Below are 27965 nucleotides of genomic sequence, written 5' to 3' on the forward strand. Positions count from 1 at the left end.
GGCTAGTAGTGATTTTTAGCTAACTCATTGAGGAGGAGAATTGGAATTCTGGCAGGAGCCTTGTTGTCCTTATTAGTTTGAATGGATGTCTACAAAATAGTGTCTTATTCAGAATTTTACCACTCCTTGAAGAGGATTCATGGTTACTTGGAGAGAAATAGTAGCTGAGGAATGTGATAGTGGGTTAAGTTTGAAAACCGATTGTCAGTAATCTCCATGATGTTTTAGGTCTAGTTACTTTTATCCATGATTTTTTTTCAAAGAAAAGTAATAATTTCTAACTTGTTATAGTTTACTGACATGACTAGTTTTACATAAAATTTATGCCTTTTTATAGGACATAGTTAATTCCTGTACATATGAAAGGTGGCCATAGTTCAGCCTTGCCACAGGCATGAGCAGTTTGCTTTTGTAGCCATTTTATGACAAATTTTATTACCTGGATAGATGGGACAAGCCAAGGCTGAGTGTGGGTAAAAAGCATGCCAAGCATGCTGAGTTCCTTCTTCCCCTCCCCCCCYACCCCCTTTTTCTTCTTTGRTTTATGTTTATATGCTCTGCATATCTTTTGCCTCTAAAGGAATCCTAAAGGAAAGCATAAAATGCCTGTCCTGATCCTTCAAATTGTGCTAACATATTGCCTAATATTGCCTAACTTTTTTTTTTGCCCCCTTTGGTGTGGATGCATAAATAGATCTTGCTTGGAGTTACGTTGTGAAAAAGCTACTACATATTCACTGTTCAAACTTTTTTACTGTAGCTTGCTGTTTATGTCAGGAACGTGGCAGTAGTTTGCCTAGATGAACAGCTAAGCTTGGAGTCACTGAGAACTAGGGGAGAAAGAAACACAGACATGATGGCTGTAGATGAGTCAGTTGCCCTTAAAGCTGTAAATAATGATCCATTTGTTTTACAGAACTTCAGAAACAAGAATCACAAATTGTGGGTGTGATTCTATTAATCTTGCTAATATGAGGATTTTTGTTGACTTTGATAATGACTTCTTACCGTAATTGAGAGTTGTGGAATCAAACTTGCTCAAGTTTCAAGAGCTGGTTCCAAGAAGGATTTTCTCCTAAATACGTCTTTTTCCTTTGCCTTCTGGATTTTGCTTTGTGGTGATAGATTTCATTTTTATGATACTAAAATTACGTGTAAGCATTAAACCCAATTGCTTTATTTCTCTTTCCCTTTCAAATCCAGAGGAATTTACCCATTCTGCAATTCGATTTGGACAAGTTACACCACTGGAAATAGATATTCTCTACCAACTTGCAGATTTGTACAGTGTTACTGGGTAATTTATRATCATTAATTCTATCATTTTGTAGTCATTATATTGATGTTTTAAGTGTGGAAGCCATTAATTTTTATCTTTTTTTTTTTTAAAAAAAAGTTTTGCGTTCTGTTTTATTACAGTAATTTATGTAATATAAACTGAGTTTGGTATATGTGTGTATTTTGTCAGTGAATTTTATACATGAAGCATATTTATTAGCTGTAAATAYAGCATATAAAACAGCAGTATACATTACAGTAGTCCCAAAAGGCTAGAATACATTGGTATTATTAGCTTTAAATATTGATGACATTCTGAGTGGACATTTGCATGTGAAATGCTGGGCTGGGGGTGGGAAATACCTAAAAGTTGTTTCATTTGTGAATTATGTAATTTATTACTGCTAAACAAGAATTTCCTTCTGAATAATCCAAACTCCCTTTGCCTTCATTTGAGAACAATTTTGAGAACAACGAGAAGACAGCATACTTCTAAGGATTCTTTATTGCAGTACAGCAGAGTTCTTAGAAATACTTTTAAATATGACAGATTTTTTTTAAACTTAGGATGTATTCTGTAGGRTATAGCCAGGAATACTTTATTGAATATGCTTGATATTTTATCTAACAGTCATTTGTTTTCTGTGATCTTGTATGAAGGCGCTTAACTTTGGCAGATATTGAGAGAATAGCACCACTGGCTGAAGGTGCATTACCTTACAACTTGGCAGAACTCCAGAGGCAGGTAGGTAGGAGTGATATATACAATAAAATTGCTGAAGTTAAGTGAATGCTTTTGTGTACTTACATATGAAAAGTAAAACAATAGACTTCAAACAGAATCATAGCATGTGCATCCTAGCAGAATTCTATGTAGGCTTTATGTGTTGCAATAAGGATAGAATTAAAGCACTGTACTGAGTATGTTTCTAACTAGGATATTAGGTGCCATACTGAAGAATGGCATACTCACATAAAAGAATGTATAGGTACTTGATTCTCTTACTGTCAGCACTTTTGTTTGTTCATGAAAAGCCTTTCACTTCGCTAAATAACCTAACCCCGTAATAATAAAACTAATTTTAGGTAGTAAAAGTAGAAATATTAAATACAAGGCTTATAAATGCATTCTTTCTTGAAAAAATGTGGTGAAATGATTGACTTAACCATTTATCTAAAATATCATTTAATTTTACTGTGCTTCTTGCCTATGTGACCTACACATTAGCAAGAGAATTCAATTTTATTGTGATTAATAAAAAAATAGAATTAGAGGATGGAAAATACAGGAGTACATTTTTAACCCTTTGTTTCACCAGACCTTTATATTTAGATTTGCTAGCTTTGCCTTTATCACAATTTTCTTATTGAATGTACAGATGTATAATATAGCATAATAGCCCATGCTGTCCAGTAGACTTTTGAATGCAGATTTGTTTTCACGCTTTAGTTATTTTTACAACTATTGGAACTAAAGTTGTAGGACCAAACTTTATACAAAGATTCAGCTTCTGTTTAGACTTTCCAGCCCAGTTACCCAGTGCTGTACTACCCGCTTTTTAGCAGTATAGTTTGCAAGTTTGTATTAAAAATAAATCTAAGTTTTAAGTATCTTCACTGTATTTTTAGTTCAACATATAATTTGAGAGTTTTACGTTTACCAGCAGATCTGTCTAATGCTAGTTAAGTTATAATTTACGTTTTACCTTAAACTTGATCTAAAGTTCAACCTCAAGTAGTTATGATATTGACAGTAGCAACATAATGGGAAATCTCTTATGCTAGGCTGCTAATAGAAATAATTCTGTTCTACTCTATTCTGGATGTATTCTATGGAAATAGTCTTTTCTGGAGCATTTTGTAGATGACTGCTGTCACTAGAGTAACTCACGGGGGATTAACTTGAGTGTTAATAATGTAAAGCTGATAATGCAGTCAAGACAATGCTTGAAACCATTACATAGCAGATTCAGAACGGAAGGCATATTTACTAGGTGAATTACACGGATGCATAATTAATATATATGGACCAGTTGCACATTGGTATATATTATGAAAAACAAAGGAAAAAAATACAGGGTCTGATCTTAAATGTTATGGTTGCACAATCTTTTATCTATTTTTACTCTGTTAGAGCTTTATAAGAAAGTGCAGTTCCACGTAGAGCTGTACGTTCTCAAGTAAACTTTACGAGAAAGTATAGTAAAACTAATGTTCATCTAAACCAGGGATTTTTGCTCCAAAGATGTCTCCATATCCCCTTTCTCCATGATATATGAAGAGAAGAAGTAGGATGCCTAATTCTTAAGCTCTTGTACGAGCATATCCTATCCATGGTCGATAGTTCTAAATATATCTCTGTGTACTCGGTAGAGAAGTATAATTTTTCTTTCTGAAGGTTCACATTTTCTTATAATCTCTAAGTTATTCCAATTCTCTCTCTATATATATATTTTTCAGGAACGTATGGGGTCTCTATCAGGTCATCTAAGGGCTTTGATTCCCAAGTGGGCATAGCCTAGTTTAGGCTGGCTACTGCTCCCAGCTGCCCCGACTGCCTTGGGTACAAAGATAGTTGAACTTCTTATGAATCAACTGCTAAACTGCCACATCTGGTAGTTCAGCGTTTATGGCAAACAGAAGTTGGTGATGACTTGCATGAACATGCAGCTGGCATATGGCAGTCATTCAGCAACTGATTCCCAAGTGGCTTAGCCATCCTGGCTTGTTGGGGCAGGACAGACACCTGRCAGGGGGAACTTGGTCAGCCACTGCAAGCTAGAGTCTCCCTTCACTAGGTAATGCCCAAAGTCTTCATCTGGGAAGGTGAAATTGAGGTTCTGTACTCTGGTGATGGCAGTGACAGGTAGTGCTCAGCTAATGAAATACACATCCAAAACCTACTTGGTGGTAACAGTCTTTCTAAAGATTCCAGAAGATAAGAAGGATGGCATGGATTAGTGCAGAAATGCAGATACAGCGTTTATCCAGATTAATGAGAAATATTTCTGACAACATTTCTTAATTGCATTCCTAAGCACCAACTTTGGTTTTAATTAGTGTCTTAATTAGGTGAGCTCTCGCTCACCTTTCTAAGCAGACCATTAGGAAACAAAACGCTGATTTGTTTTGTTTTACATTTCAGGGTTACTTTTGTAGCTTGACACTGTTATAAGTGAGCTCATTTAAAAATTTTCACTCATCGTTAAATTAGACCATATAGTCTTCACACTCTTAGAGTAATACTTTCTGCTCTCAACCAATTCTATGTTCTGTGTTAAAAATGCACATCAGAAAGAAAAGTAATTTCATTTCCTGTGTTTTATAAGGAACAGTCCTGTGCTAGACCTTGCTTATCCTAAGTGAAACTTGCATTGTTTACAAAGCAATACAATACAATACAGTAACTGTATTGATGCAATGAAAGATATACTATTGTGACTGAGAGAATACCATTCCTGTGAGGTCCAGCTGTCCCTGGAAAATGAAAACAACTCTGCAAACACTTTTGTATGATTTTAAAATCCCTTCTTAAAGGAAAATCTAAATTTTAACATAAACTCAGACTGTCTTTGTAGATTTAGTAGAAATGGAAATTAGCTTTCAGCCATGCTTACTTTATTGTCAATTTTTTCATTGTGTAAGATTTTCTTAAAGCCTAGCAGCTGAGTATACCATGGAGATGACAGCTGCAATAATTTTCTGTTTATAAATATTCATGATTTGAAAGCTATAGCATTAATTATATTCATTTACATATCTGTCTGAACACACAAGTAAACTGCAAACTTTGTGAACACTTACTTAATAATATAAAAGTGACATTTCTTTCACAAGGAATTTGAGTTCTAACATCCAGTGACGTACTTAACTAAGATTTATGTCTGAATGTAATGCTTTGATTCTAATGAGAACTCTGTGGAGCTTAGAAGAAAATGAATAACTTAAAAAGCTAAAGGAAACAGGTGTGCTAAAATAGGATAAAATTTTTGTGAAGTGAAGAACCAGTTCTGTTTCTAAGTCTTTTGGGGCATTATTATTACCTATGTCTTTTATTTATATGAATCAAGAGAGATACCTTTGCGTTTTGGAATTTATTTTTGTCTCTTGTTTTTATTGTGTGTGTTCTTTTTTATCTGAAATACCTAATGTTTTGAAAATGATGGGAAAATTAAGTGTTTGTCTTTGCTTATAAGGGTARTTCATTTGACCTGTGCTTTTTTAGAGAAACTGCTGCATATGCACAGTTTACGATTTTGGTTCTACTGAGAATTTTTCTGTTCTTGWCTGGTAAGCTGTATTGCTGTGGAAGGAAAACGTCTTGTGGAAGGGAAGGATGGTAGCTGTGTCCTAATCTTTTTATGCTGTGGAAAAAMTGTGTAAAAATATAATTTGTGTATTTCGAAGTAGTGATCACATCTTATTCTCTTAGGTCTTTGTCCTGGATTGTGTACATACTATGTGACAGTGTACAGTAGTAGCCAGTTTGTGCATATCCAGTATAATGTTCATACAAATAGAGTAGCTTATGCTGAGGTACGTGCTGTGTTACTATGAATATTTCACTTTTGACAACCTCAATAAAATTAACGTAACTTAAGTAGCCGTAGTGAGTTAGCTGTAATAATCTTTGTGGGATATTTGTAATATGCAGCAGAGCACAGCTTTTCTGTAACGTTATGAGGTCTGTGTAAATTCCAACTGTGCTGTTAGGATTGCATCTGCTAATGATACAGGTTGCTTTTAAGAAAAAAAAGGTGTTCCTGGTTAGGAGAGCTGCTTTAGTATCTACTTCAATATGGACTTTAGCAATTAATACTTGGCCATTTATATAACCACAGACAARCTGTTGTGTACAATATAAGTTCTCTAGTCCCCTTATTTTTGTTTGGAGGAGAATTTGGCCCATTTTGCATACTTTTCAATGCAAGTTTTGAATACTTGCATCTTTTTTATCAGTCACCTTGTTTCTGATAACCTCATTAATAATATGATTATGAGTCTCTGTAAATATTTTCCATGCAGACTTGTATTTATTTATTAGAATATGTGATGGAAGTGAGTGAGGTCATCACTGGGCCCATAAATTACCAGCCTTCTGCAAAGGTTTTGTGGAGAATAGTTTCAGGGGTAATTGACATTTTTCCTTGTTTTAAAGGTATTAAATGTCATGTTTATGCTATATATTAATATGTATGTGATCTTAAAATATACAGTGTGTTGACAGAGGCTACCAGTGAGTTTCTGAATCCGCTTCAGCTATAAAATTTTGTTAGAGCCAAAAGAGATTCAAAAGGGGTTATTGTGCCTTACAAGTTAAAGGCAACAAAATGGAAAGCAGCAAAGCTGATCTGGATTTTTGTGTGTGTGTTTTATCTTGAACATGATTGTTTTGGTTAAACAAGGAATATGGAAGGAAGAATATTTTATGAGAAGTATATTTGAAAAATATGCTTCATCTGTTAGTTTATACATKCTTTTTAATTTTTCTACCTTAACATAAAGCAACCCATTTTTATCAGATTTTTCTGTAACTTTAAAAAAGCCAATTCATAGGCATCTATCATTTTCCCCATGCAGTTTTCCAAGCATTTTTTTTTTTCCTTTTTCCCACACAGCAATCTTTTGGAGAGCTAGGCAGGCCTATCTGGCTCCAGGTAGCTGAGTCAGCTTACAGGTTCACTTTGGGCTCAATTGCTGGAGGTGAGTGATATATCTGGGTTTTGTTTTCAAGCCTGGGTTAGTGTAACAGTACTTTGCTAGACCACTTGTGATCACGTGAGGTGCATTTCTTACTCATACATGCGAAGAACTGTTGGGTGGTATCACTTTTGGTGATTCCATTCCCTGTCTTCCTTTACCCCTTTTGTTCTAGTATCACTCCCCTTCCTCTGAAACTCCACTCACTGCAGTAATAAATTTCCTTACTGGTAATTCTGATTGTTTGTTTTTCTGATTGGTTTTCTTTGATCTACTCACCATAGTTTATGTAATAGACTAATCCGTTTTCCTTGAGACTTTTTTCTAGACTTCTTACTTCCAACCCATGAGAGATTTTATCTTAYGTATTCTAAGGTGTGCTTAAGTAAATGTTGTAGAAAATCGTAATAATAATTATATAGTAGACCATCAAAGATATTGCAGAACTAATAGTCCAAGTGCTTTCTTATAGCTGTTGGTGCTACTGCAGTATACCCTATAGACCTGGTGAAGACTCGTATGCAGAATCAACGCTCCTCTGGTGCAGTTGTAGGAGAGTTGATGTATAAAAACAGCTTTGACTGCTTTAAAAAGGTTTTGCGTTTTGAAGGCTTTTTTGGTCTTTACAGAGGTAAGTAGTGAATAAAATACATAAGAATTTTGCTTCTGTTTCACATAGCTGAATAATTATTTTCCCTTGAGTGTTATTCATTGGGAAAAAAATGCTGGGATGAACTAGACCTTTTCTAGCTTTGTTACTGATTTGTTCCCTGCTTCTTACATTGTTTAAAGTCCTAAATTCTGTGATATGACTGTTGTGGGCATGATTGTTATCTCACAAATCAAGGATTATGACTTTAAACTGAAGGCAAACATCAGGAGCAGATTAGATTCTAAGCAACGAAGATCCATCTTAATGAAAAAAATGTTTATTGAAGAGAGGACAAAACTATGAGACAGTCGTTTTGAAATGTGACTGTTAAACAGGATGCAAAATTTTGTGCCGTGTACTTCTGCAAGCAGTGGGACTTATGAGTTTATCCTGTGAATAAGCAATTGCAGCCTATTACTGTATTATGTTGTTCTGTTTTACTTTAAAAGATACAAAATGGAACTTACAAAAGTAGTAATTTAAAAAAAGAAAAGAACTCCTCTATACTACAGGTTAAAAAGTTGAAGCAACTTTTTATCAATTTTATCAGTTAAATAAAAAGTTATCTTAGCTCTTGTTTTAGCTTAATGGTGTGAAAGAGCTTTTATCACATCAGTAAGATGACATACATAATAGGTACATGCTAGCCACACTTCTGAAAATGCTATTTAATCGAATTTTCATTTTTTCATTCTCTTTTAACGTAACTTGATGAAGCTCACAATTTTCATAAGGAACAGTAAGATGTKTGTTAACCTGCATACATTTTCTTTTTCTTTATTGGAGCAAAGTCATTCATTTCTGTGATGGTCACAACTTGTTCTTTCTGCATTATAATGTGTTCTGCTCATGAAGACATTGGTTAGCATCAATTTACTTTAAGGATAATATCTGAGAGCTTCCTGCACTTAAAGTTCTGTGTATTCTGACTAAGAGCTTTCAGTAATCTCACCAGACTTTGCAATACAAGTGAATAGAGGGAGGAATATGTTGGTAAAAGTGCTGGTGAAATACATGCAGCCTGTGAGAGTTATGTCACTGATAAATCAATTTCCTTTTTTGTTGCTGTATTTTTCAAAAAGCATATACTCCTTGAGTTACATTTATGACTGCATTTCAGAATTCATGATTCACACCTTAATCATTGAGATCTTTTCTCCTTTTGTTTCCCCAACCACATGATTTTGYGTAGCAGCTTCTGGAACTGATCATCTGTGATTTTTATTCTTGTTTTCTAAGTTTTGTTTTCTAACACTGTGAAATCGAAGATGATTCCACTGATGAGTTAAAAACAATGCTTTGTATTTGAGGAAAAAATGTACTTGTTTTAAAGAATATCAGAAAGTGCAAACTTTTAAATGTTTTAATAATTGTCTTTAAGAATGTTTAGTGTAATAGGTTCATGTGGCTTTTTTGAAAATATTACACTTAATGGTCACCATATTACTAAGGACTTGGACTCATAGAATTAGATTGTCTCCAAAAGTATATTAAACTGTGAGTATAGAAATGTTTACGTTGTAAGGAAGGAGTTGACTGTGGATCTGTACTTTGGTTCTTATATGCCATTGTTGGATTATTTTAATTATATTCTAATATAACAGTACAATATAGTTGTTTACCACACAGTTATGAAAGCAGATTTGCATACATATGGAAAAAATCCTTCAGATTTTTTTAAGGAAAAATATTTTTTGGTCAAGAAGATCATGACACTCTTAGATTCTGGCATCCAACTCCTGAATTAATTATGAAGTATTTTCTAAGCTCCCTTACTAGAACATGCAGAATTCCAAGTTCTTTGGATTGCACAGTGTGTGTATGCAGTGTGTTTAGCAGTGCATAAAAGGCAGAGGTGGGGGGGATTGTCTGGTCGTGTTTTGTCTAGTAGTTTGGGGTTTTTTAAGTGTAGGTGCTGCAGAGCTTGATTTTTCTTTTCATGCTAGATCAGAGATTCAGGCTGGGAGGGCAACGTTTCTTTTTGTTATTGTCAACCTTTCTTTGTATTTAATAACTACCTTTCCTCAGCATAGTAAGTCTGTAAATCGCACAGAAAGAACTGTGTTGGAAGAAAACACTACACTGCATATATTAACCAGTGCTCCGTCTATTTAGGTACATTTACKCTAAGCTTCCTTGTAAGGAAGTAATATAGAAATTATATAGACTGAATAGTTTGGGAAATTCTGAACATCCTTTATGAATTTTTAACTATTATCACTTAAAGAAGAGTGGAAAGCTGCACTATAACAGCTTTAGTGACATTATTGGATATAATTAGCATGCAGTTTTTTGATAGTTAATTGGCAAACACTTTAACGAACCCATGTTCCTTGGCCATGGAATAACATTAAGAAATTAGCACTTCTATGAAAATTAAAGTCTTTTAGTTTTATAATCTTTGCATTTGCCAAAATGAGCCTAAATGACTGTGAAGAAAATATATTTTAAAATAATAGATGATGCTATAATCTTGTATGTTAGGAAGTTAAGACTGCCATCTACTGATTTTTCTCTTAAACCTATTAGTTCCTAGAAAGGTTTATGTGCTTTTGTCAAATGGCAGTTCATTCTGATAGTAGCCTATTTTCCAGAGGCAAGAGCCTTTTCAAAATCATTCCATCCAGTAATGCTTCCTCTTTGTGGGATAAAATATACTTAGTAGTAATAGAGTTTTAAAAAGTTCATGTTACCATGTTGTACTGAACAAGTGAAATTCCGCTATGTACTTAGTTGACTGTAACCTCTAGAAGATTCAGGTTAGTGAGTCAAATAAAAGTAATTTGGTAATTTACCATGGTCACCTTCTGCATGCCCCAAACTGGTCTCATAAACATGGAAGAACATCTATATAGTTGAAGTAATGCAAGCGCTATGCTGTGTTGTACTTACAGAACGAATGAAYGTATGCTGAATATTTCTTCAGTCCATTTTTTTTTCCTCTAGTTCTAGACTCCTATATCTCTATTTTAATTGCTTATGTAACAACATATAAATGAACATGCTGGAATATGTTATTATTTAGTGAAATAATATTAGCATGTGAGTTAACAAAAGAAAACAGCTATATTCTGTTTAACTAGGACTAGAAAGAACAGTGCTTGTTTGTGTAAAGGTCATTTTGCTTAAATATTTGACAGAATATTATAATTCTAATCTTTTTTGAAATTAAGTCTGTTTTCAAACTCAGTTAAGTAGTCAGGTAACTCAGTTATGTGTTTAATGGGAAGGAATCCCACCATTTAGAGATTATTCTTTTGTGACATGTAAGACATGCTTTTCAAAATAAAAGTCACTATTTTTAATGTGTTACAATAATAAAAATTTTTTGATATTTTTATATATCTTAGAATTACTCTCCTATTAAAATTCATTGCAAGAATTATGGGAAAAATATATTAAGAGGCTGAAAAACTCCGATCAAGTCACCTTATATCTGAATAGACATATCCAAAGTGTATATTCAGTCCTTATTACTCCTATTTTTCCTGGATAGCAACAGTATCAGTCTTGACATGGTTGTGGAAGGCAGCTCTGGTCACCCTTTTCATTGCTATTTCAACAAAAATCTTATTATAAAAGTGTATAGGTATGTATTTAACACACAGTGCTCTAGCAGCCTCACAAGCATAACTTCAAGCTACTTCAAAGGATATCCCATGTGCAGAAAGGCATTTCTGTAGAGCTCTAATAAATACTAGTTCCTGTATTAGGAAGATAATGTTGCCTTATGATGTCTTTGTTTCTATAGGCTTGTTACCACAGCTGATAGGTGTTGCTCCAGAAAAGGCTATTAAGCTAACTGTACGTATCTTTCTTTTTGTTTTCTGGCATCCTTTTGTTTGTTAACATACACAGGATTTATTTTCTAAAATGTGTGAAAGATGACCACTTACAAATACTCTAATAAATATGGTTACAAATATACTTTATATAGGTTAATAAGGAGGAAAAATAACAAAAAACTTTGTAATGTATTGTATCTTTATTAGGTTAATGATTTTGTCAGAGACAAGTTTACTAAGAGAGATGGCTCCATTCCACTGCCTGCAGAAATCCTTGCTGGAGGTTGTGTAAGTATCAGTCCTCTACTGTGTTCCTAGGAAAGATTGATTCTCAGTCATATGCAGTACAGTTGGAATAACAGTTAATGTGTGTGCTCTGTGAACAGAGCTGCTGTTTTGTTCAAATTCACAAGAGCTGAAAAAGTTATTTCTATATTTAGAAAACTTTGTATACATCTGAGTTGAGTTCACTTTTTTTGGCGCAGTTTCTAACCTGTAGTATCAGCAGTGGTTGGATTCACAAAAGGAGCTTCAGCATGACTGAAGAGGGGGTGCTTCTTTTCCCTTTCCACATTTATGCTTGAATGGTGTTAATGGTTAGTGTGGGAATATATAGATAGTCTTTTACACATTACAGAAATTATGTTTGAAGTTCTTCCCCCTCTCCTGTCAAAAAGCTGGAATGTTTTTTAGAAACTATTCCTTGCTGAAGGTTTTGAAAAGGAAAGAAATATGCTCTTTAACTTGCTATATGTAAAAATTACTTCTTCATGAAAATGTGGAAAAGTTAAATAATGTACTCTTGTCTTTCAGCTAAAAGTCTAAGTGAAATTTCTGTTTAATTGCTTTGTATAAAATTTAGCTACTTTACTGCAGATGCCAACCACATCCTATATGTAAATACGGTACAAAAGCTTGAGTTCTTATTGAGAATGAGGGCTATAATTCAGTAGATCTCTAAGCTATTTGAACTTATATTGATAGAATTTTTTAATGTGTTTGCACATTGACTGATTTCATTTGTGGGATTCCCCAACAGTTGTTAACCCTATAAAATGTCTAAGACTTGAGTTAGGTTTCTTTTGTAGTAGAGGATACTAATAACTTCCAGTTGAGTAGGCTGACAGGCTGGTATAAAACCTCCTCAGCTTACAACAAAACCTGGGGCAGAAAGGTTGTTGACCTCTGCAAACTTTTAATTCAGAGAAGCAGCCCTGGAGGGAGGCTGCTTATAGTTCTGCCTGATTGAATTTGGCAGCCTGGTACATGCTTGAGTCTTCACCTGTCAGTATACAAAGTTTATTTTCTGAGAAATGTGAGAAAGCAGCTGTGATGTATAGCTAGCAAAAGATTAACCTTTTTTCAGGAAAGCTCAATAAGACAGAAAGCACATAATGGATTATTTATAACAGAAATGACTATAATTCGTTAGTGTTTTTTCTGTGCTGTCATTAAATTTAAAATTTAAATCAAACATCTGATAATTAGTTTTATTATTTTATATTATTTTGTACAAAAATGTATAATATTCAATAWGATCTTCACTAAAAGCTATTCCGCGTCTTAGTAGGTAGCCCCTTTTCAAAACAACTTTTTATTTTCTTACTATAGTAAACATGATAACTGGAGGGAAATTTTAGTTTAGGATAAGCTTTCAGAAAAGTGGATGCTTCTGTGAAGCTGAGCGGATTTATAGTCTGTCCAAACGCAACCCTTTCTTTTAGCTGACTCTCTTAGCTCATGTTCTCATCTCATGTTTCAAGGTAATACTTGTTTCATTCCATTTGGGAGAATTCTAGAGGATGTCGCCATTTTTAGGAGAGGAGTTGGCCACAGTTTAGCAGCTTCAGGAATTCTTCATTTCTTTGTAGCCTTCTATGGATCATCTAATATCTTACCAATTGATGACTTTTCTGTCTGCACTGTTGCTGAGTTTTGTTTCAGCTATTTCACTTCTTCCTAGATAACAAAATCTTTATTAACAAGTCTACAAAGTTTATTTAAAAAAATGTGAAAGGATTGGTTGACTAAAGCAGCGGCTGGTTAATATGTTAGTATTTCTTCTCATGCTCTGTCCTTTCTCTGTGTAGATTCTATTCGGAGTAAAACAGGATAGCAGCTGCATAACCATATTGGACTTGCTGGGCTGTTTTTGGAATAGTGTTGATGACCTTCCATAAATCCCTTTCTGTATTGTTGTCACTGTGAAGCTTATTTTCTGACAGTTTTTGTCTATGTTGACTTGCTTGAAAATTGTCATAATCTTGTTATTTCTGGTGGTCATTGTATATAATTTTTCCACAAARTATTATGAGACGTAACCAGTTACAACTAGAGAATTGTCACAAGTAGGCTTAGTCTGTTTCTATATGCATGCAAGATTTTCTCTTTGAAGGATACTACCTTCCCTTTTTATCTCCCCTTGATTGCATTCCCCCTTTCTCTCAGTTAGAACAAAATGGTAAGTTACTATGGGACTGTTTCACTTTTATCTAAGCCAAAATTAATGTCAGCATCTGGATTTGGGTGCTTGTTTTTGTGGCTTTTTTTCCCCCTATTTGACATGTTGATGTTTCGCTAATAGTACACTATAAATAGGCTAAATTAAAAACATTCTTTTCATCTTGTCATAGCGCCAGAAGAAACAGCATTACACCTATATGCAGTTCTCAGATATACTTACTGCCTCTGTCCCTTGATTGCCTGCGTYGCATTGAAACTTCTCCTGCTTAGTATGAATAATGCTCTTTTTCGTCATTTCTGGTATGGAACTGTAGTGGATGAGCTAGCTGTATTCTTGGCAGTTTTGTACAGTTTACAGCAGAGGCCTTACTGACCTTTTAAGGCTCACCCTCTTGCAAACAGTAATAAAGTGCCTTGTGCATGCAACTGTCCTCAATCCAAAAAAATCCCAAACAAACAAAGAAACCCCCACATTTGTGAGAAGTAGAGGCAGCTTGGGAAGTATTCCAACAGACCTAACAAATTCTCCTCCTCTTTGGATGGCACTGCCCCATCAAATTATATGTATGGTGTTACAGTCCACACTTGAGGACAGGTGAAACCTTTGAATTAAGACAGTAGGAATTCAAGAGAACCTACATGAGCTATTCAGTATCCTGAGCTCTGCGGTGTTTGCAAGAAGTGGTGTACTRTCCAGCAGAGGGGTGGTATAACACCTCAGAAGGACCATGTGCCGCTTCCAGAAACAACAASTGAGAGACTGGATCTATTTGTCCAAAATCTTGTTTCTCAGACTCTCTTCCATTCTTCTCAGTGAACTTCTAGAGAGTGTTATTTCTGTCTCAACTCCTGTAAGATTTTAGAATGTGCTACTAATAGTCCATACTGATCACATTCCCGGTTAGAAGCAATATCTCTTATTCTTATATTGTGAACAAAGGCATCCACCCAAGCAGTGGTCCATTTACACTGCCAGTTGCCTGTCTGTTGTCCTTCCTTCCTCACTGCAAGTCAGGGATCTCCTGCAGTCAGCTCATGTCCTGTGTTCCTTGAAACCTACCTGCTACCCCCTGGACGATGTAAATGTCCACACTGTCAGAGCCCAAATATTCCCAGCTGCTCCCAACTTGTTGCTGTATTTGAGATCTGGTGGAGAGCTATGTGGGGCAGTTCAGTTGACTCTGTGAGGTCATATCTGTCAATTAAAGGGCTCTTGTCTCTGGTGGATGAAGCTGATATCCCCATCTTCCTACCCTCCTGACAGTAYGCTAGTGTGTTAGTGATCAACAGCATTATTCACACTTATACGTAAGTTCAGAGAAAATGTTGTTTCCCCTACTATTACTGTAATTAATTGAATTACAGTGAATTGTAATTGAGTGATTAGCCTGCATTCCTGCCTTTGGAGTTCTCAGCTACTGTTGGCTCTGAGTTGTGGGGAGACGGAGCAAGGCTTTGGCAATGCTTTCCTGTAACCTGACAACACCTGAGGAGGCAGCGAACTTATCAGATACAAACCATGCTGCTTGGAGGAGCTTAAATGCATGAGGCATGTGACTACATCATGAAGAGCAAGGTGCTATAGGGTAACTTCTTCCTCATTTGAGAAGAGGTATTGAAATATACCCATCTAATAATATGTAAATGATTCACAAGAATCTTTACAATAGATAGAAAGATGCTGTGATTTTAAGCTGTAATTCCTATGAGTTACATAGGAAAAGATGGATTGCTCCCAACAAGAAAATGTATGGGATGCTTAGCTTTTTGAATGGATGAATCCAGTTTCATCTGAAAGATGTTTCTGATTTCTACAGTATGGAGGAAGAGGATTTGAGGAAAAACTTGGTCTGAGAAACCTTGGAGGTATAGGCAGTGCATCTGTTGATGATTATAGGTGGGATATGAGTCTGTGTGTATGTGTTTGCATATACATACACATAGCGGTCCAAGTTTACCACTGAATATTAAAAACCTTTATATATTGAATCATTAAATCTAATATCTAATATAAATATTTTGATATTTCTAAAAATAATTTTCATATATATTTATACATAGTATGTGTGTATATATATGCATTAAATATATGTGCGTACGTATATGAGATTTCATTATAGTTTATCAGGCAAATATAAACGCGTTAAATATTTCTTTTTGAAAAGGAATTAAAGAAGATGCATTTTATTTGAGAGACAGAAAAATACAGAATTATAGCTGCAGACTACTTTTGTTTCAAAATCTTGAACTTACTCTACTTTTCTCCATATGCTTTAAACAGATAAAATTAGAAGCAAAATTAAACTTTCAGCTGCTTCATTTTAACCTCTGTTGCAGAAATACTTAAAGTTAGGGACAAACTTACTGTTTAGTAATAGTGCTTAGCGTGAGTGCATGAACGATAAAAGCTTTGCCTTGGGAAAGAAGTTCTTTGATGTGTTAAGGACTGTTTTAAGTAACATCTTAAGTAACATCTTTTAAGTAACATTTTAGCTGCTTATATGGGAGATAGTTTTGGTCCAGGATGTGGTGTTTTCAAAAAGGAAGGAAGGAAGGGCTTGAAACAGGCCTCTCCTCCTTTGTAGCATATGCCTCTTGGGTGGAATTGGAAAGGGCAAGAGGTCTCATGTTGCAGGGTCATTTGTGTATTTCCTTCAGCCTTTGGCATGTCATGAGGTGTTTGCTGTAGGATCTGAAACTACATCTTTTCTCTTATAACCTTTGCTGTCAAATTTAGTTCCTTTATTTGCTCCTTGCAGAGTTATTTTACATGACATTAAGGTTAAGTAGAAGCTTTTATTACTGGTATTTGTGATGTGTATGAATAACCTCCATTCAGAAACAAATTTGTCAACCTTTTTTAAAGTGTCCATTGTAATTTATGAGTGAAGGAAAGTTTCTATGGGGAGAAAATCTAGATTTAGTGCACTTTCTCCAAAAGAAATTTGAAGGACTGCAGTATATATGCGAGCATGTGTATACACGTGCATGTGCATTTAAAATACATAGTTGACAGCTGAGGTAAGTTATTTTGAAAAAGAATGATGATGATTACAGATGATTTGCACAGAAGCATGGAGCTTTGCATTGCAACCCTGCATACCACCGGTTCATTTTCATTTGGAGTTGCTTTGTGTCACTGTCCTGCACCCTGTTCTGGGGCACCTCCTGTGCCGCTGGGGAGTCCGGGCAGCACCTCCATCCTCTGCCTCAAACATTCTTCATCAGAGAGGTGGCCATTTTAAGAATGACCATTTTAAGAACAAACAAACACACATTTATTTAAAAAAGTACACAATGAAAAAGTACATTTTCGTGTGTTAGGTGTCCTGTGTAAAAGTCAATACTTGGTCTTTCCTTCTTCCTCTTACCTGTACTTGCGATATATTTAAGGAGCTCACTTGTGTTCAAGCAGATCCACTGAATTCAGCACAGCTCTTCATGTGAATCGAACTATAGCTGCATTACCTCTGTGCAGAAGARTTTGCACAACTCCAAGCATTGCTGTATGAAAAGTCAAGATTTGGACAGAAGCTTGTATTGCTAATATGCCATATTTAATAGGGTATCTTGACAATTATAGCTCCTTTTTAAAAAATCTGCATGTTAAGATTGTCAACACCATGATTATTCAATGTTCAAAATGTTAATATAATTAGAGCTTTTCAAATGCTTTTCTGTTGATTTTTATAAGCATATATTAGAATTTTCCCAATGGTTTATTTTATTCAGTAACTTGTTTATCAAGTCATATTTAAACATTAATATTGTAGTAATATATAATTCTAGATTAATAATACACAGTACTTGCTATTACATTCTAATGTATTTATACATGTATTATTATTATTAAATCATTATCATATGTTCTGTTTAAAGTCATATCTGTTAATTTCTGCTTCAGAAGAAAGCTGTTGCTGGTTTTAACAGAAAGGTAGGCAATTGTGCACCTAGGAGAGGAGAATGTTAATTGTAGGAAGATTGAATTCATGGTAGAAAATATAAATGTTTACAAATTGGCCTATTTTTGTTTCTCTGAGTGTTGGGCGAATATGAAGAGTTATTTTGGCTGCTCTGCAGGATGTGGTAGTTTATAACAGATTAAAAATTTAAAAAATGAGTTTCACATATGTGCAGACAAAAATGCATATTTAATGTCATAATAGTTGTCTAGAAGGAGTGAATTTCTATTTTAGTGTCTAAATTTGAAGTTATTTGAGAGTTACTTTTTATAATGCATTGTATTGTATAGTAATAGTATTCTGCTTAATATTATTTGTACCACAATTGTTAAAAAAAACTTACATAGGGAGATGATAAAAATTTGAAATGATTTTTGCATTTAATGCAATATGAACAAAAATTTGTTATTGTTTAACAGAACTTACCAGATGAGAGTTGTATAAGTTTTATTTAGATTGAAACTTTGCCTGGCAGGACTGTCATTTCATCTTGCATGCATGGGTGTGGATGAACTGAAAAGAAATGGGTGAGATGAAAAGCAAACGGAGTCTGAAGAATGCCTTTGGACACAGGTGGTGTCAGGGGACTGAGCAAACACAGTGCTCTAAGTGCCAGGAGCAGAGCAGGTGGGATCAGCTCGCTGGTCTGTGACTTCCAGGGATCTTCCCAACAGTTGCAATACACGTCTGCAAGATCTAGGCTTTGATTTTTTCAGAGGAAGAAAGAAGTGAAGGAATACAGGGCAGATTAACTATCTAGATTGATTATTTGAGCGGAAAGCCTTAGAGAAATAGATAATTAACTGAAAGCAGGGTTTGATCTGCCACCATTTGGGTCAAGCTGCTTTAATACTAAAATCATAGCAATGATGATTTTAAATTTCAATATTGAGTGGAAGCGAAATAATAAACAGGGTTTGCAAAAAAAAGGATGGCAGTATGTTTAGCGAAGGTTCAGTGAAGTATCTGTTGCTTGGTCAGGGAAAATTTGATGCTTCACATCCCCCATCCAGCAGAAACTACCTGAGTGCTCCGTCATTCTCTGCAAGAGCTTTGCAATGCTCTTTTCTAAAGTCTAAAATAATTCAAGCTGCCAACTTCCAAGGCATGCTTCAGGGCTAATCTCAGTTTATTCTGCCTCTGTTTGGAGAGATGAAGACTGTGTACTGTGTTGTTGGCAGAGACATGACAGAAAGGATTAGTGTTTATTAGCTCTAAATCAATTGGCAGAGAAAACCACGTGTGCTGGCCAGGAGATGGTACGGAGGACACCTATCTACACACCATCACAGAAAGAGTTTATTTCCCGAGCAATTTAGAAGTGGAAGAAAGCTTTAATTGCAGATGTTCTGTGTCTTTTTCCTTCACTAAATTTGATGGGTCTGAGGCATAGGTCAGGTTTAAGAGGAAGAGGTCCAGAGATTTTTAGAATGTGGAAATGCATTTTAATTTAAAGCTGGCTATATTCAAGTGGCTATATGCCACAGGTTTTAAGTAAATGGCTTTAATTTTTAAATGAACACAGATGGTCTTGGAAGAGAGGAAAAGGGCAGTTTGGAAATGAAGTAAAATTTAGCTCTTTTGTGATGAACTATGCATTTTTCCAGATGTGAATGGTAATACCTGTGGCATACCAAAGATAAACCTAAACATGTCATTCTAAATAGCTTTACATGCTTCTGAAACTAAACTGTCAGTCTAAATCTCTCTCAAATCTGAAATGTAATTCTTTGGAAGTCTTTCATTAAAGTACAGAATCTGAAGCAGCTCTGCAACACTATTACTAGGGAGAAGTGTGCAGGATAGTCCTTCAACTCTGCTAACAGAAAATTTCCTGTATGTAAAACTTGTCATGGCYGGTTCAGGAATATGTGACTCCTGTTTGTATCTAGTATCATATTTTGAAATGCTGCTCTACCTGTTTAGATTTTATATTTTATTTCCAATTAGAACGATTAAAGGCTGCTCTACAAATCTCCAAACACCTTTTCTAGTAATTTAAAATTACACCATTAAATGCAAATTTATCTTTCAAACAACATCACCACTAAATGCAAATAACATGTCTACACATTGGTGATGAATTATTATTGAATAAACATAAGGTCTCTTTTATATGCATTTGATGTTCTAGTAATACAAGTCTAATGATTATTTTGGTTTAATATTTAGTGTAATATCTGATGGATTTTTACATAGCCTTATGATTTTTAGAAAGTGATGTCAAGGAAAAGGAGACAAGCAGAGCTAATCCATCTCTGTGGAATATAAATATGTAAATGTAAACATTTATGCAAATCAGAATTTCATACAAAACCATGAATTCTGATTTGGGGCTTTTAAATTTCCATGCCTTGGGACAAGGACTCTATTAAATATCTCTCACATGTTTTTATATGAGAATATCAGCCAATGCAGTGAGAAATAAAGGCACTTTTCAAGAGCCAACCTGTCACTATGTGCTCTAGTAACAAAATTTACTTATTTTTTTTCTTTGGGCTTGCAGGCAGGAGCTTCCCAGGTCATCTTCACTAATCCATTGGAGATTGTAAAGATTCGGTTGCAGGTAGCAGGAGAAATTACTACAGGACCTAGAGTCAGTGCCCTCTCTGTTATGAAAGATTTAGGCCTTCTTGGTCTTTATAAGGTATGTATTCTTGCTTTGAGTGGCTTCGTCACAACTCTGTTAATTCGTTTTATGCTAAACTTAAAATTGTTGGAAAGAAAACTACTTTAAAAACAAAGAAACCTTTTGAATTTGAAAACAATCTTTTCCTGCAGGGCAACCCCTCAGTGGAAAACTGAACAAAACCCACTTTTATATTAATGGCAGTGGGATACATAAAAACACTTTCCTATTCTATCCTTTGGGCTTTTATACCAAGCTACAGGGAGTCCTGTATTGCAGACCTGCTGGCTTCTAGCACAGATCATTTCATTTGGTGGGGTTTTGTGAAAAGTTTCTTTAGCTTTCCTTGTGTTTTTCTTATATTTATTTTGAATCTCTGTTATTTCTGTTGTTATCTTTGCAGTAGGATATTCTCTTTGTCTTAATAATTTGACGGCAGTGAAACACTAGTGGAGTTTAGTAGGATTCTGATCTTTAAGAAGTTAAGTGGTGGGATTTGTCAATAACAAATTCCACTAAAAAAAACCCCACACTGCACAGTACTATAGCAGAATGCCAGTCAACACATTCTTTCCCTGCAGGTATACTTACTACCATCATTACAGATCAGATGTAATGGAGCAGAAGCTATTAGCTTCCTTAAACAAGGAAAAGTATTTCTTACTGTTTCTTACCTTTTGCCAGTGCAAGGCATAATGTGTTAAATTCAGTAGTCAGATCAGCTGTGCGCTTACAAAACTGTTTTACCTGATTTGTCCATAGGTCTGCAATAATATAAAAGTGTGCAAATTTATCTCTAGAGCTGCAGCTTTTTTTTTTCTTTCGAATTCTGTAGATTGGATTCATAACCACTGTATTTCCTGAAGACTATGGATGTTTTAGTACATGGGACAAAAGTATCATTTTTGTGTGCAGTAATTAAACAACTGAGCTTACTAAGAATTGTGATTTTTAAAATTGTATTAGTGTTTCTGAATAACTGTAAGAATTAATTTTACAGTATAAAATAACTCACTGAAAATCATCAAAGGAAGGAGTTTTTTTTTTTTTTTTTTTTTTTTTTTTTTTTTTTTTTTTTTTTTTTTTTTTTTTTTTTTTTTTTCCTCCAACAGGTCTTCTGCCTCTTTTACCAGGTCTTCTTGTTTAGCTTCACACAGGTTTCGTAACATTTACTATCTATTCCTCTTAACATAACTTGAAAGTGTGATGGGCCTCAGATGCATCCATTATGTGGAGGCTACTGTTTGGAGTTTGGGTAAAGGGTGCTTTTTTTGTAACACGTATGTCCGCAGGGAATGCAGATGAGATCTTTTTGACACATAATCACTTATCTGAGCTTTGTACAGAACAACTTTAGTTTGTTACAGATTCATGCCTGGAATTACTAGAAGAATATTAGATATGTGTTATTAAGAGTACTTCCACTTATTTTATCACATGTGAAGTTCTGTTGAGGAACTTTTTAATGCCAAGTTTTGGCCTGGAGCTGCTACGTACAGTTTTATCATAGGCCTCTGGTTTTGTCTCCATGTTTCCCTTGTTTAGAGACCCTGAGTTTGCAGCTGTTTCCCTCTTGTTGCTAGCCTTTCAGTACAGCTTCTTCAGTCAATCCGATGAAGATCAGTGGAAATCAGAATGAAGTCTCGCAGGCTAACTGGTATCTCCGAAATGCTTTTGGGCTTGATGGAAAAAATGACATGCAAGGACTTGCTGTTTTGCTGCTTCTGTGGCTGTGGGTTGTTGTCACCAAGACTTAAGGACAGACCTTTGCCCTTTGCTGTTTTCTACAAGACACATTTGGACATGCCATGTGTAAAAAATACTTACCTTAGGTACTAGTTTCAGAATTGATGTCAGGTGTTGTTTAACAAACTTAGAAATGAACCTTGAATCTTCCTTATTCTATAAACTATTATATTAGATGTGCTTTATTTTTTCAAAGTTCAACTCTACATCTTTTTCGTAAGACTTTTTTTTTTTTTTCTGTCGTTTACCCAACAGATCAAGAGAGTTGGCTCTCTGTGGGCTTAGGCTGCTTGCTTTAACCTTATTTACATCATTTATTTGTATTATATCTCTTTTCTGTGTGACAGGGTGCCAAAGCATGTTTCCTCAGAGACATTCCCTTTTCTGCAATCTACTTTCCTGTTTATGCTCATAGCAAACTAATGCTTGCTGATGAAAATGGCCATGTGGGAGGGCTTAATCTCCTTGCAGCTGGTGCCATTGCAGGTAATATTGCAGAATGTTTTCTAGAAGTATTTTTTTTATTTTAGTAAGTAATATTTAATATTCATTTGGTAGCCTCATATATAGGAAGGGTAGTGTACCATTGTATCTGATTTAATCTAAATTTGATCACTGTTATCCTTAGTGGGAGGCGATGTAATTTTGAAGAAAGCTAATTACATTTGCATAATGTGGATAAACAGCATAATGCAGATCAGCAACTTGTAGTCGAATTTGATCTGTCTCAATGGGGTTTTACTTGTTACTGTACTCTCTGACTTAAAGGCTAATTTGAATCTTTGATGAACGTAAAATGAGGTACAGTAAGAGCTAAGAAGAAAATGACTTATCTAGTTTAGCGTTCCTGAATAACTGGGAAGAAACTTAGTTCAAAGGTAATTTCAAAAATAGAGCATCCACTTGCAAAGAAGCTGAGGTTAAAATATCACGCTATGAAATTTAAAGGATTTTAAAGACTTCTCAAAAATACTTAGTATAAACATAATATATAGCTGTGATAAAAAGTTGTTTTTACTGAGCAGTGAATGGTAGGAATTGTACTGATGGATATTTAAAAATGTGGAGGCAGAGAGCCAGATTATAGGCTGCTAAGTGTAAGTACACTATGATTAAAAAATAGTTAGCTGAAACCTCTCAATCCTGAGCCATTCTGTGCTGGCTTCTGTGTAGTTTAGATAGACCACTGGGCTAAACAGACCTTTTGCTACTAGTTACAGTTGGAGGGAATCACGGTGTATCTGTGGATCATGAGCACCCTGTATGTAAAAAGCAGTATCTCATCTGGGACCTAAAACAGAGCTTGTTTGCTCCTGCTCTTTGCCAGTTGGATACTTTCCTTGTGTCAGAGGGAAAGGGAGAAACCAACTGGGAAACCACTAACAGATTTTTATAGCCCTGTTTAGTCCCCAGTAATACAAGTCTGCTAGGAATGAGAGAGAATTTAGCTCACTGCACTCATGGAACTACATATAAATATTACTGTTTAACTTGGTTCACATAGTAAAGACTTTTTTTGGTCTGCAAACAACTCTTTAAAATTTGTTTGATTAATGTTTCTCAGTCAAATATTATGTGAGGAACCCTATTAAAAATGTCTCTATCTTGTAGGCCCAGTTTTATACTTTGTACAGAAATTTGCCTTTCTAAACTGCAAATTTCAAATTCCTGATTGCATGATCTATTCCTGTTATGTATGCGCAGCAGGGAAGACTACAGTATGCACGTACCTGTCTGCATATGGTTGCTATTAGTGTATGGTTTTTAGGCTTAACTACATTGCTCCTGTTCTCCTTTAAAACCGTCTGAATTGATCAGCAACACTTGGAAGAGCTTATGATCACCTAAGCAAATCACTGGCTTTTTAAACTTTTCAGTCAACGTTAATTGAAAGTTCAACAAAGTTCTAAATTTTGAAATTCTATGTCAGAAGATGGTTTCTCTTTTTAAGAGATTGGAATTTTTACAGCTGAACTCTGGGAGTATTCAGAAATACCTTGAATGACACCCACAGTTATATACTGTGGAGTACATTTCTGCAAACTTTCCCCAGTCCTTTGAATAGAAAGCCAACAGTGGTGCCCAGGAAGTGGAGCTGTGTTCTTTCCTCACTGTTGTCTAGTATCGTGCCATTGGTACTAAGCAAACTTGCAAAACACCATCAGTCTTCTCAGTCTTTTTTATGCCTTGCCTTTTGAAGCAAGCAGCATCTGTTCTACGGAACAGCACAAACAGTAGTACAGAAACATTTCTGTAGAACAGGTTCTCAGGTTCCAAAATCAATCATCTGTAAATTTTTCAAAATATTTTGTAGGATATTAAAAAAATACAGTAAAGTTGTACCACTCACTTCTATCATGGATTTCATTTTTATTATATATACAGTTTATATGTGGGTTTAAAAATGCCTCTTTTACATATTTGAAACTATTGTTAATGACACACCACTAGCTGTAGAAAGAATGATTCTGGTAATAGTTTTTATTATTTTACTTGCCAAGAGCTATAGTACAATCCTTTTGAATGTCTTCTAAATTTAAAGGCTAAGAGTAGTTTATATTAGTGTCAAGCATAAGAACTTTGGTTTTAGTGATCTCTAATTCTTACAAAAAAGATTGAAGCTTGCAGTTGTATTTTTCAGTGTTAATTTTTTTTAAAAAAAATCTTTTACGAGATTCTTTGTGCAAATTAAATGTGTTTTTCTTCTAAAAGGTGTGCCTGCTGCTTCTTTGGTAACCCCTGCTGATGTCATCAAGACAAGACTGCAAGTGGCAGCTCGCGCTGGTCAAACAACATACAGTGGAGTTATTGACTGTTTTGGAAAGATTCTTAGGGAAGAAGGCCCTTCTGCTTTTTGGAAGGGAGCTGGAGGTGAGAAATGCACTCTAAATATTAAGACTGACCCCAAATCTATGAATTAATGCTTGCTTTGCTAAGAACTCAAATTACAGCAATATTTAAAAGTTCTCATACTGAAAACTGTAGCTTAATATTTTGTTGCAAATGTTTAGCTTTTCCTGAGAATCTTCTGTGGTTGACATGATTTGTAATATTTAACAGCTCGCGTGTTCAGATCTTCACCCCAGTTTGGCGTTACGTTAGTCACCTATGAACTTCTGCAGAGATGGTTTTATGTTGATTTTGGAGGACTGTAAGTCAAATGTTTGCTTTTTAAGTTAACAAAACTTATCAAGTACAAAAATTTTGTTTTTTCCATGCATGGGACCATTTAAACGTGGTGGCTCTGAGCAGTGGTATTTAAAATTACATCACRCTATGCAAAAAACAACTTCCCCCATCTTCCTCTCATTAATGAAAAGGAAACTTATTTGCATGCTACCTCTATAAAATAAGAACTAGAAGTTGCTTTCATATTTTAATACACTACATAAAATTTGTGTTTCCAGTGTTGGAAGGTATATTGTCCCTCTCATCTGTGTTACTGGAATTTAGAAAAAGAATAGTTCTGTAAAATAATTTACAAAGCCAACAGTAAAAGTGTAATTTCAATTTAGGCCTCAATTTCCTGTTAAGTAGTGCTGTTAACCAACCTTACTTGATGACAGAAATGAATGACTGACTGACTTAAAGCTTTCGTCTGAGTATGCAGTATCACTAAACTTGACTTTAAGTGGCTTACTCTAGATTTTGTATTTAAGGTTTAAAAACACTGTAAATACAGCAAGGTTTTTCTTCTTTCTTCAAACAGTAAACCTTCTGGATCAGAACCTACACCAAGAACTCGAATTTCAGAACTTCCTCCTATTAACCCAGAGCACATAGGTGGATACAGACTTGCTACGGCTACTTTTGCTGGTATAGAAAATAAATTTGGTTTATATCTTCCAAAATTTCGGTCTCCTGGGATTGCACCACTTCAACAAAAAATTAGCAGCTGAATCCTGAAGGGATGTTTCAGTCTAACACAGTGATGCAGTGGAAAAAAATCACAAGAGTAGGACTGTATTTCTCCAGTCAGCTGTATGTTAACCTAGCTGAACTGAGCTTGCAAATCAAATTACTCCTTTCTAATATAAGTATATATACATGCATTTATTTGTTTATAAACTAGTCATTTGCACACAAGAAACTGATGCTTTGGTTCTATGCCTTGTTTTCAATGAGTGGCATGAATCTATAGCCTAGACTTTGCCTTGCACAGCCTACTTTTAATGTAACTGTACATATTGTACATCTCTGTACAGAGACATCATGGCATCAATATACATACATTTATATAATGAGTATTGCAGTTCTAAATAGTTTGAAATGTACAGAATGTTTTGAAAGTGTTTTGTTAAGAATCATGTGACAATAAAATATTTAAAAACATTTAAGTCAATTCACTACTTAGTATTTATAGAAATCTTGTCTCGTATGATTTTCTTTTTGCAGATTAAGGATCACASATCAAAGGTTAAGACTAGCCTACATTATGTAGCCTTTGGAGGAATGCATTCCACTCAGCTTTTTACAGCAAAGGTATTAAAATTAAAATCAAGAGGACTAGTAAATATTACACGAAAATCGAGTGATCAAACAGCAGATAAGTCTTGCTGTTGAGGTGGATCTGCCTGGAGATGCATTTGGTCTCCTGCATAATCCAGAAAACCATTCTGCCTCTATAACTGTAGTAAAATGACCTCCAATGGAATTATAATCCTGCCTGGTTTTGGTCTTGAAATGCATAAGAACTGAGTGATCTGGAAACAAATGCAGAGGAATCCATATAAGGAAAATGGGGCACTACAAGAAGCTTTCCCTTCTGAAAGAAAAGTTGAAAGCATTCTCTTTAGATTGTTTTACCACAGAGAGACAAGGTTATTCTGGAAAAATCAGATGCAAACGAGAATTCCTAGATAGAGCATAAATTTGAATTGAGTGGTATAATCTAATGCTAAGTAGAAAGAGGAGAGAAAGGCTTATTTTAAGTTTTAACAGACATTTTATCTCTTTATTGGATGTAGTTTTTAAATCCAGTATGTCAGAGGAAATTGAGACGTCTAGATTTCTACAGTCCTACAGCAAGAGAAATTCATACTATCTGTAGAGCCAGAAAGGGGATAGGTGAGTTTCCATCTTTGTTTACTGAAGGATGATAATCTCCAATCTTTAGTTTAACACACTTCTTTCAGTGTCAAACATCCTGGAGCTCAGTGTACCTCAGCAGTATAAACTGGTTTGTGGTGATTATTCTTCTGCTCAGGACAGCAGATCAGAGTTCTAGGTAGTTATGAAAATATAGGTTTTTGAAAAACTGAGTAATATAAACATAACCAAGCCTTCCTTCAGCTATAGCCTCTGGGTAAGATGAAGAATMTTTTGCTGCTGTGCAGTATTTAATGACTGAGAGATTACATTACATTAAACTCAGGACTTTGATCACTAGTCTGTTACGTGCATTTAACTCCATTACAAGGCTTCTTGTCCTCATTCTTGTTCTGTTACAAGAATTAGCTGTTTCACACAGTTTGCCTAGATACAGGCTTCCAAGGAACACTCACTCCCATATCTGCGTATTTTGTTCTGCTCKCTTCTAAGGAGATACAGAAATGCGAGGTACCCACTGGCATTTAATCTTTGTCACAGCTTGTTGACTGACTTGATCAAGGCCTTAAGAGACTTTACAATGGGAGATGACATTTATATTTTTTACAGCTCCAAAGCAGCAATTGGATAGTATGGCCCCTGGGATGGTTATTCACAGTATCCAGCTTCAGTATTGGTCTTAACTTTGCAGATGCAATTTT

The 27965-nt window shown here is 35.1% G+C and overlaps 1 protein-coding gene across 3 annotated transcripts in view; it reads left to right on the top strand.

Annotated features, from left to right (window-relative positions):
- SLC25A12 (solute carrier family 25 member 12) overlaps nt 1-26547 on the top strand; it is a 53737-nt gene extending 27190 nt beyond the window's left edge. For all 3 annotated transcript variants that reach the window (XM_085322981.1, XM_085322973.1, XM_085322990.1), the window contains 11 exons: nt 1204-1297; nt 1939-2023; nt 6897-6981; nt 7451-7609; nt 11382-11434; nt 11623-11703; nt 20347-20487; nt 22563-22701; nt 24928-25086; nt 25276-25366; nt 25925-26547. In XM_085322981.1, the coding sequence (XP_085179107.1) occupies nt 1204-1297; nt 1939-2023; nt 6897-6981; nt 7451-7609; nt 11382-11434; nt 11623-11703; nt 20347-20487; nt 22563-22701; nt 24928-25086; nt 25276-25366; nt 25925-26114 (1277 nt within the window). In that variant the 3' untranslated portion in view covers nt 26115-26547. The remainder of the gene's footprint in view (nt 1-1203; nt 1298-1938; nt 2024-6896; nt 6982-7450; nt 7610-11381; nt 11435-11622; nt 11704-20346; nt 20488-22562; nt 22702-24927; nt 25087-25275; nt 25367-25924) is intronic.
- Nucleotides 26548-27965: the final 1418 nt, after the last annotated feature.

Source organism: Rhea americana, unplaced genomic scaffold (genome assembly GCF_003343005.1).
Source record: "Rhea americana isolate MKP2758 unplaced genomic scaffold, rheAme1 scaffold_12, whole genome shotgun sequence".
Lineage (NCBI taxonomy): Eukaryota > Metazoa > Chordata > Aves > Rheiformes > Rheidae > Rhea > Rhea americana.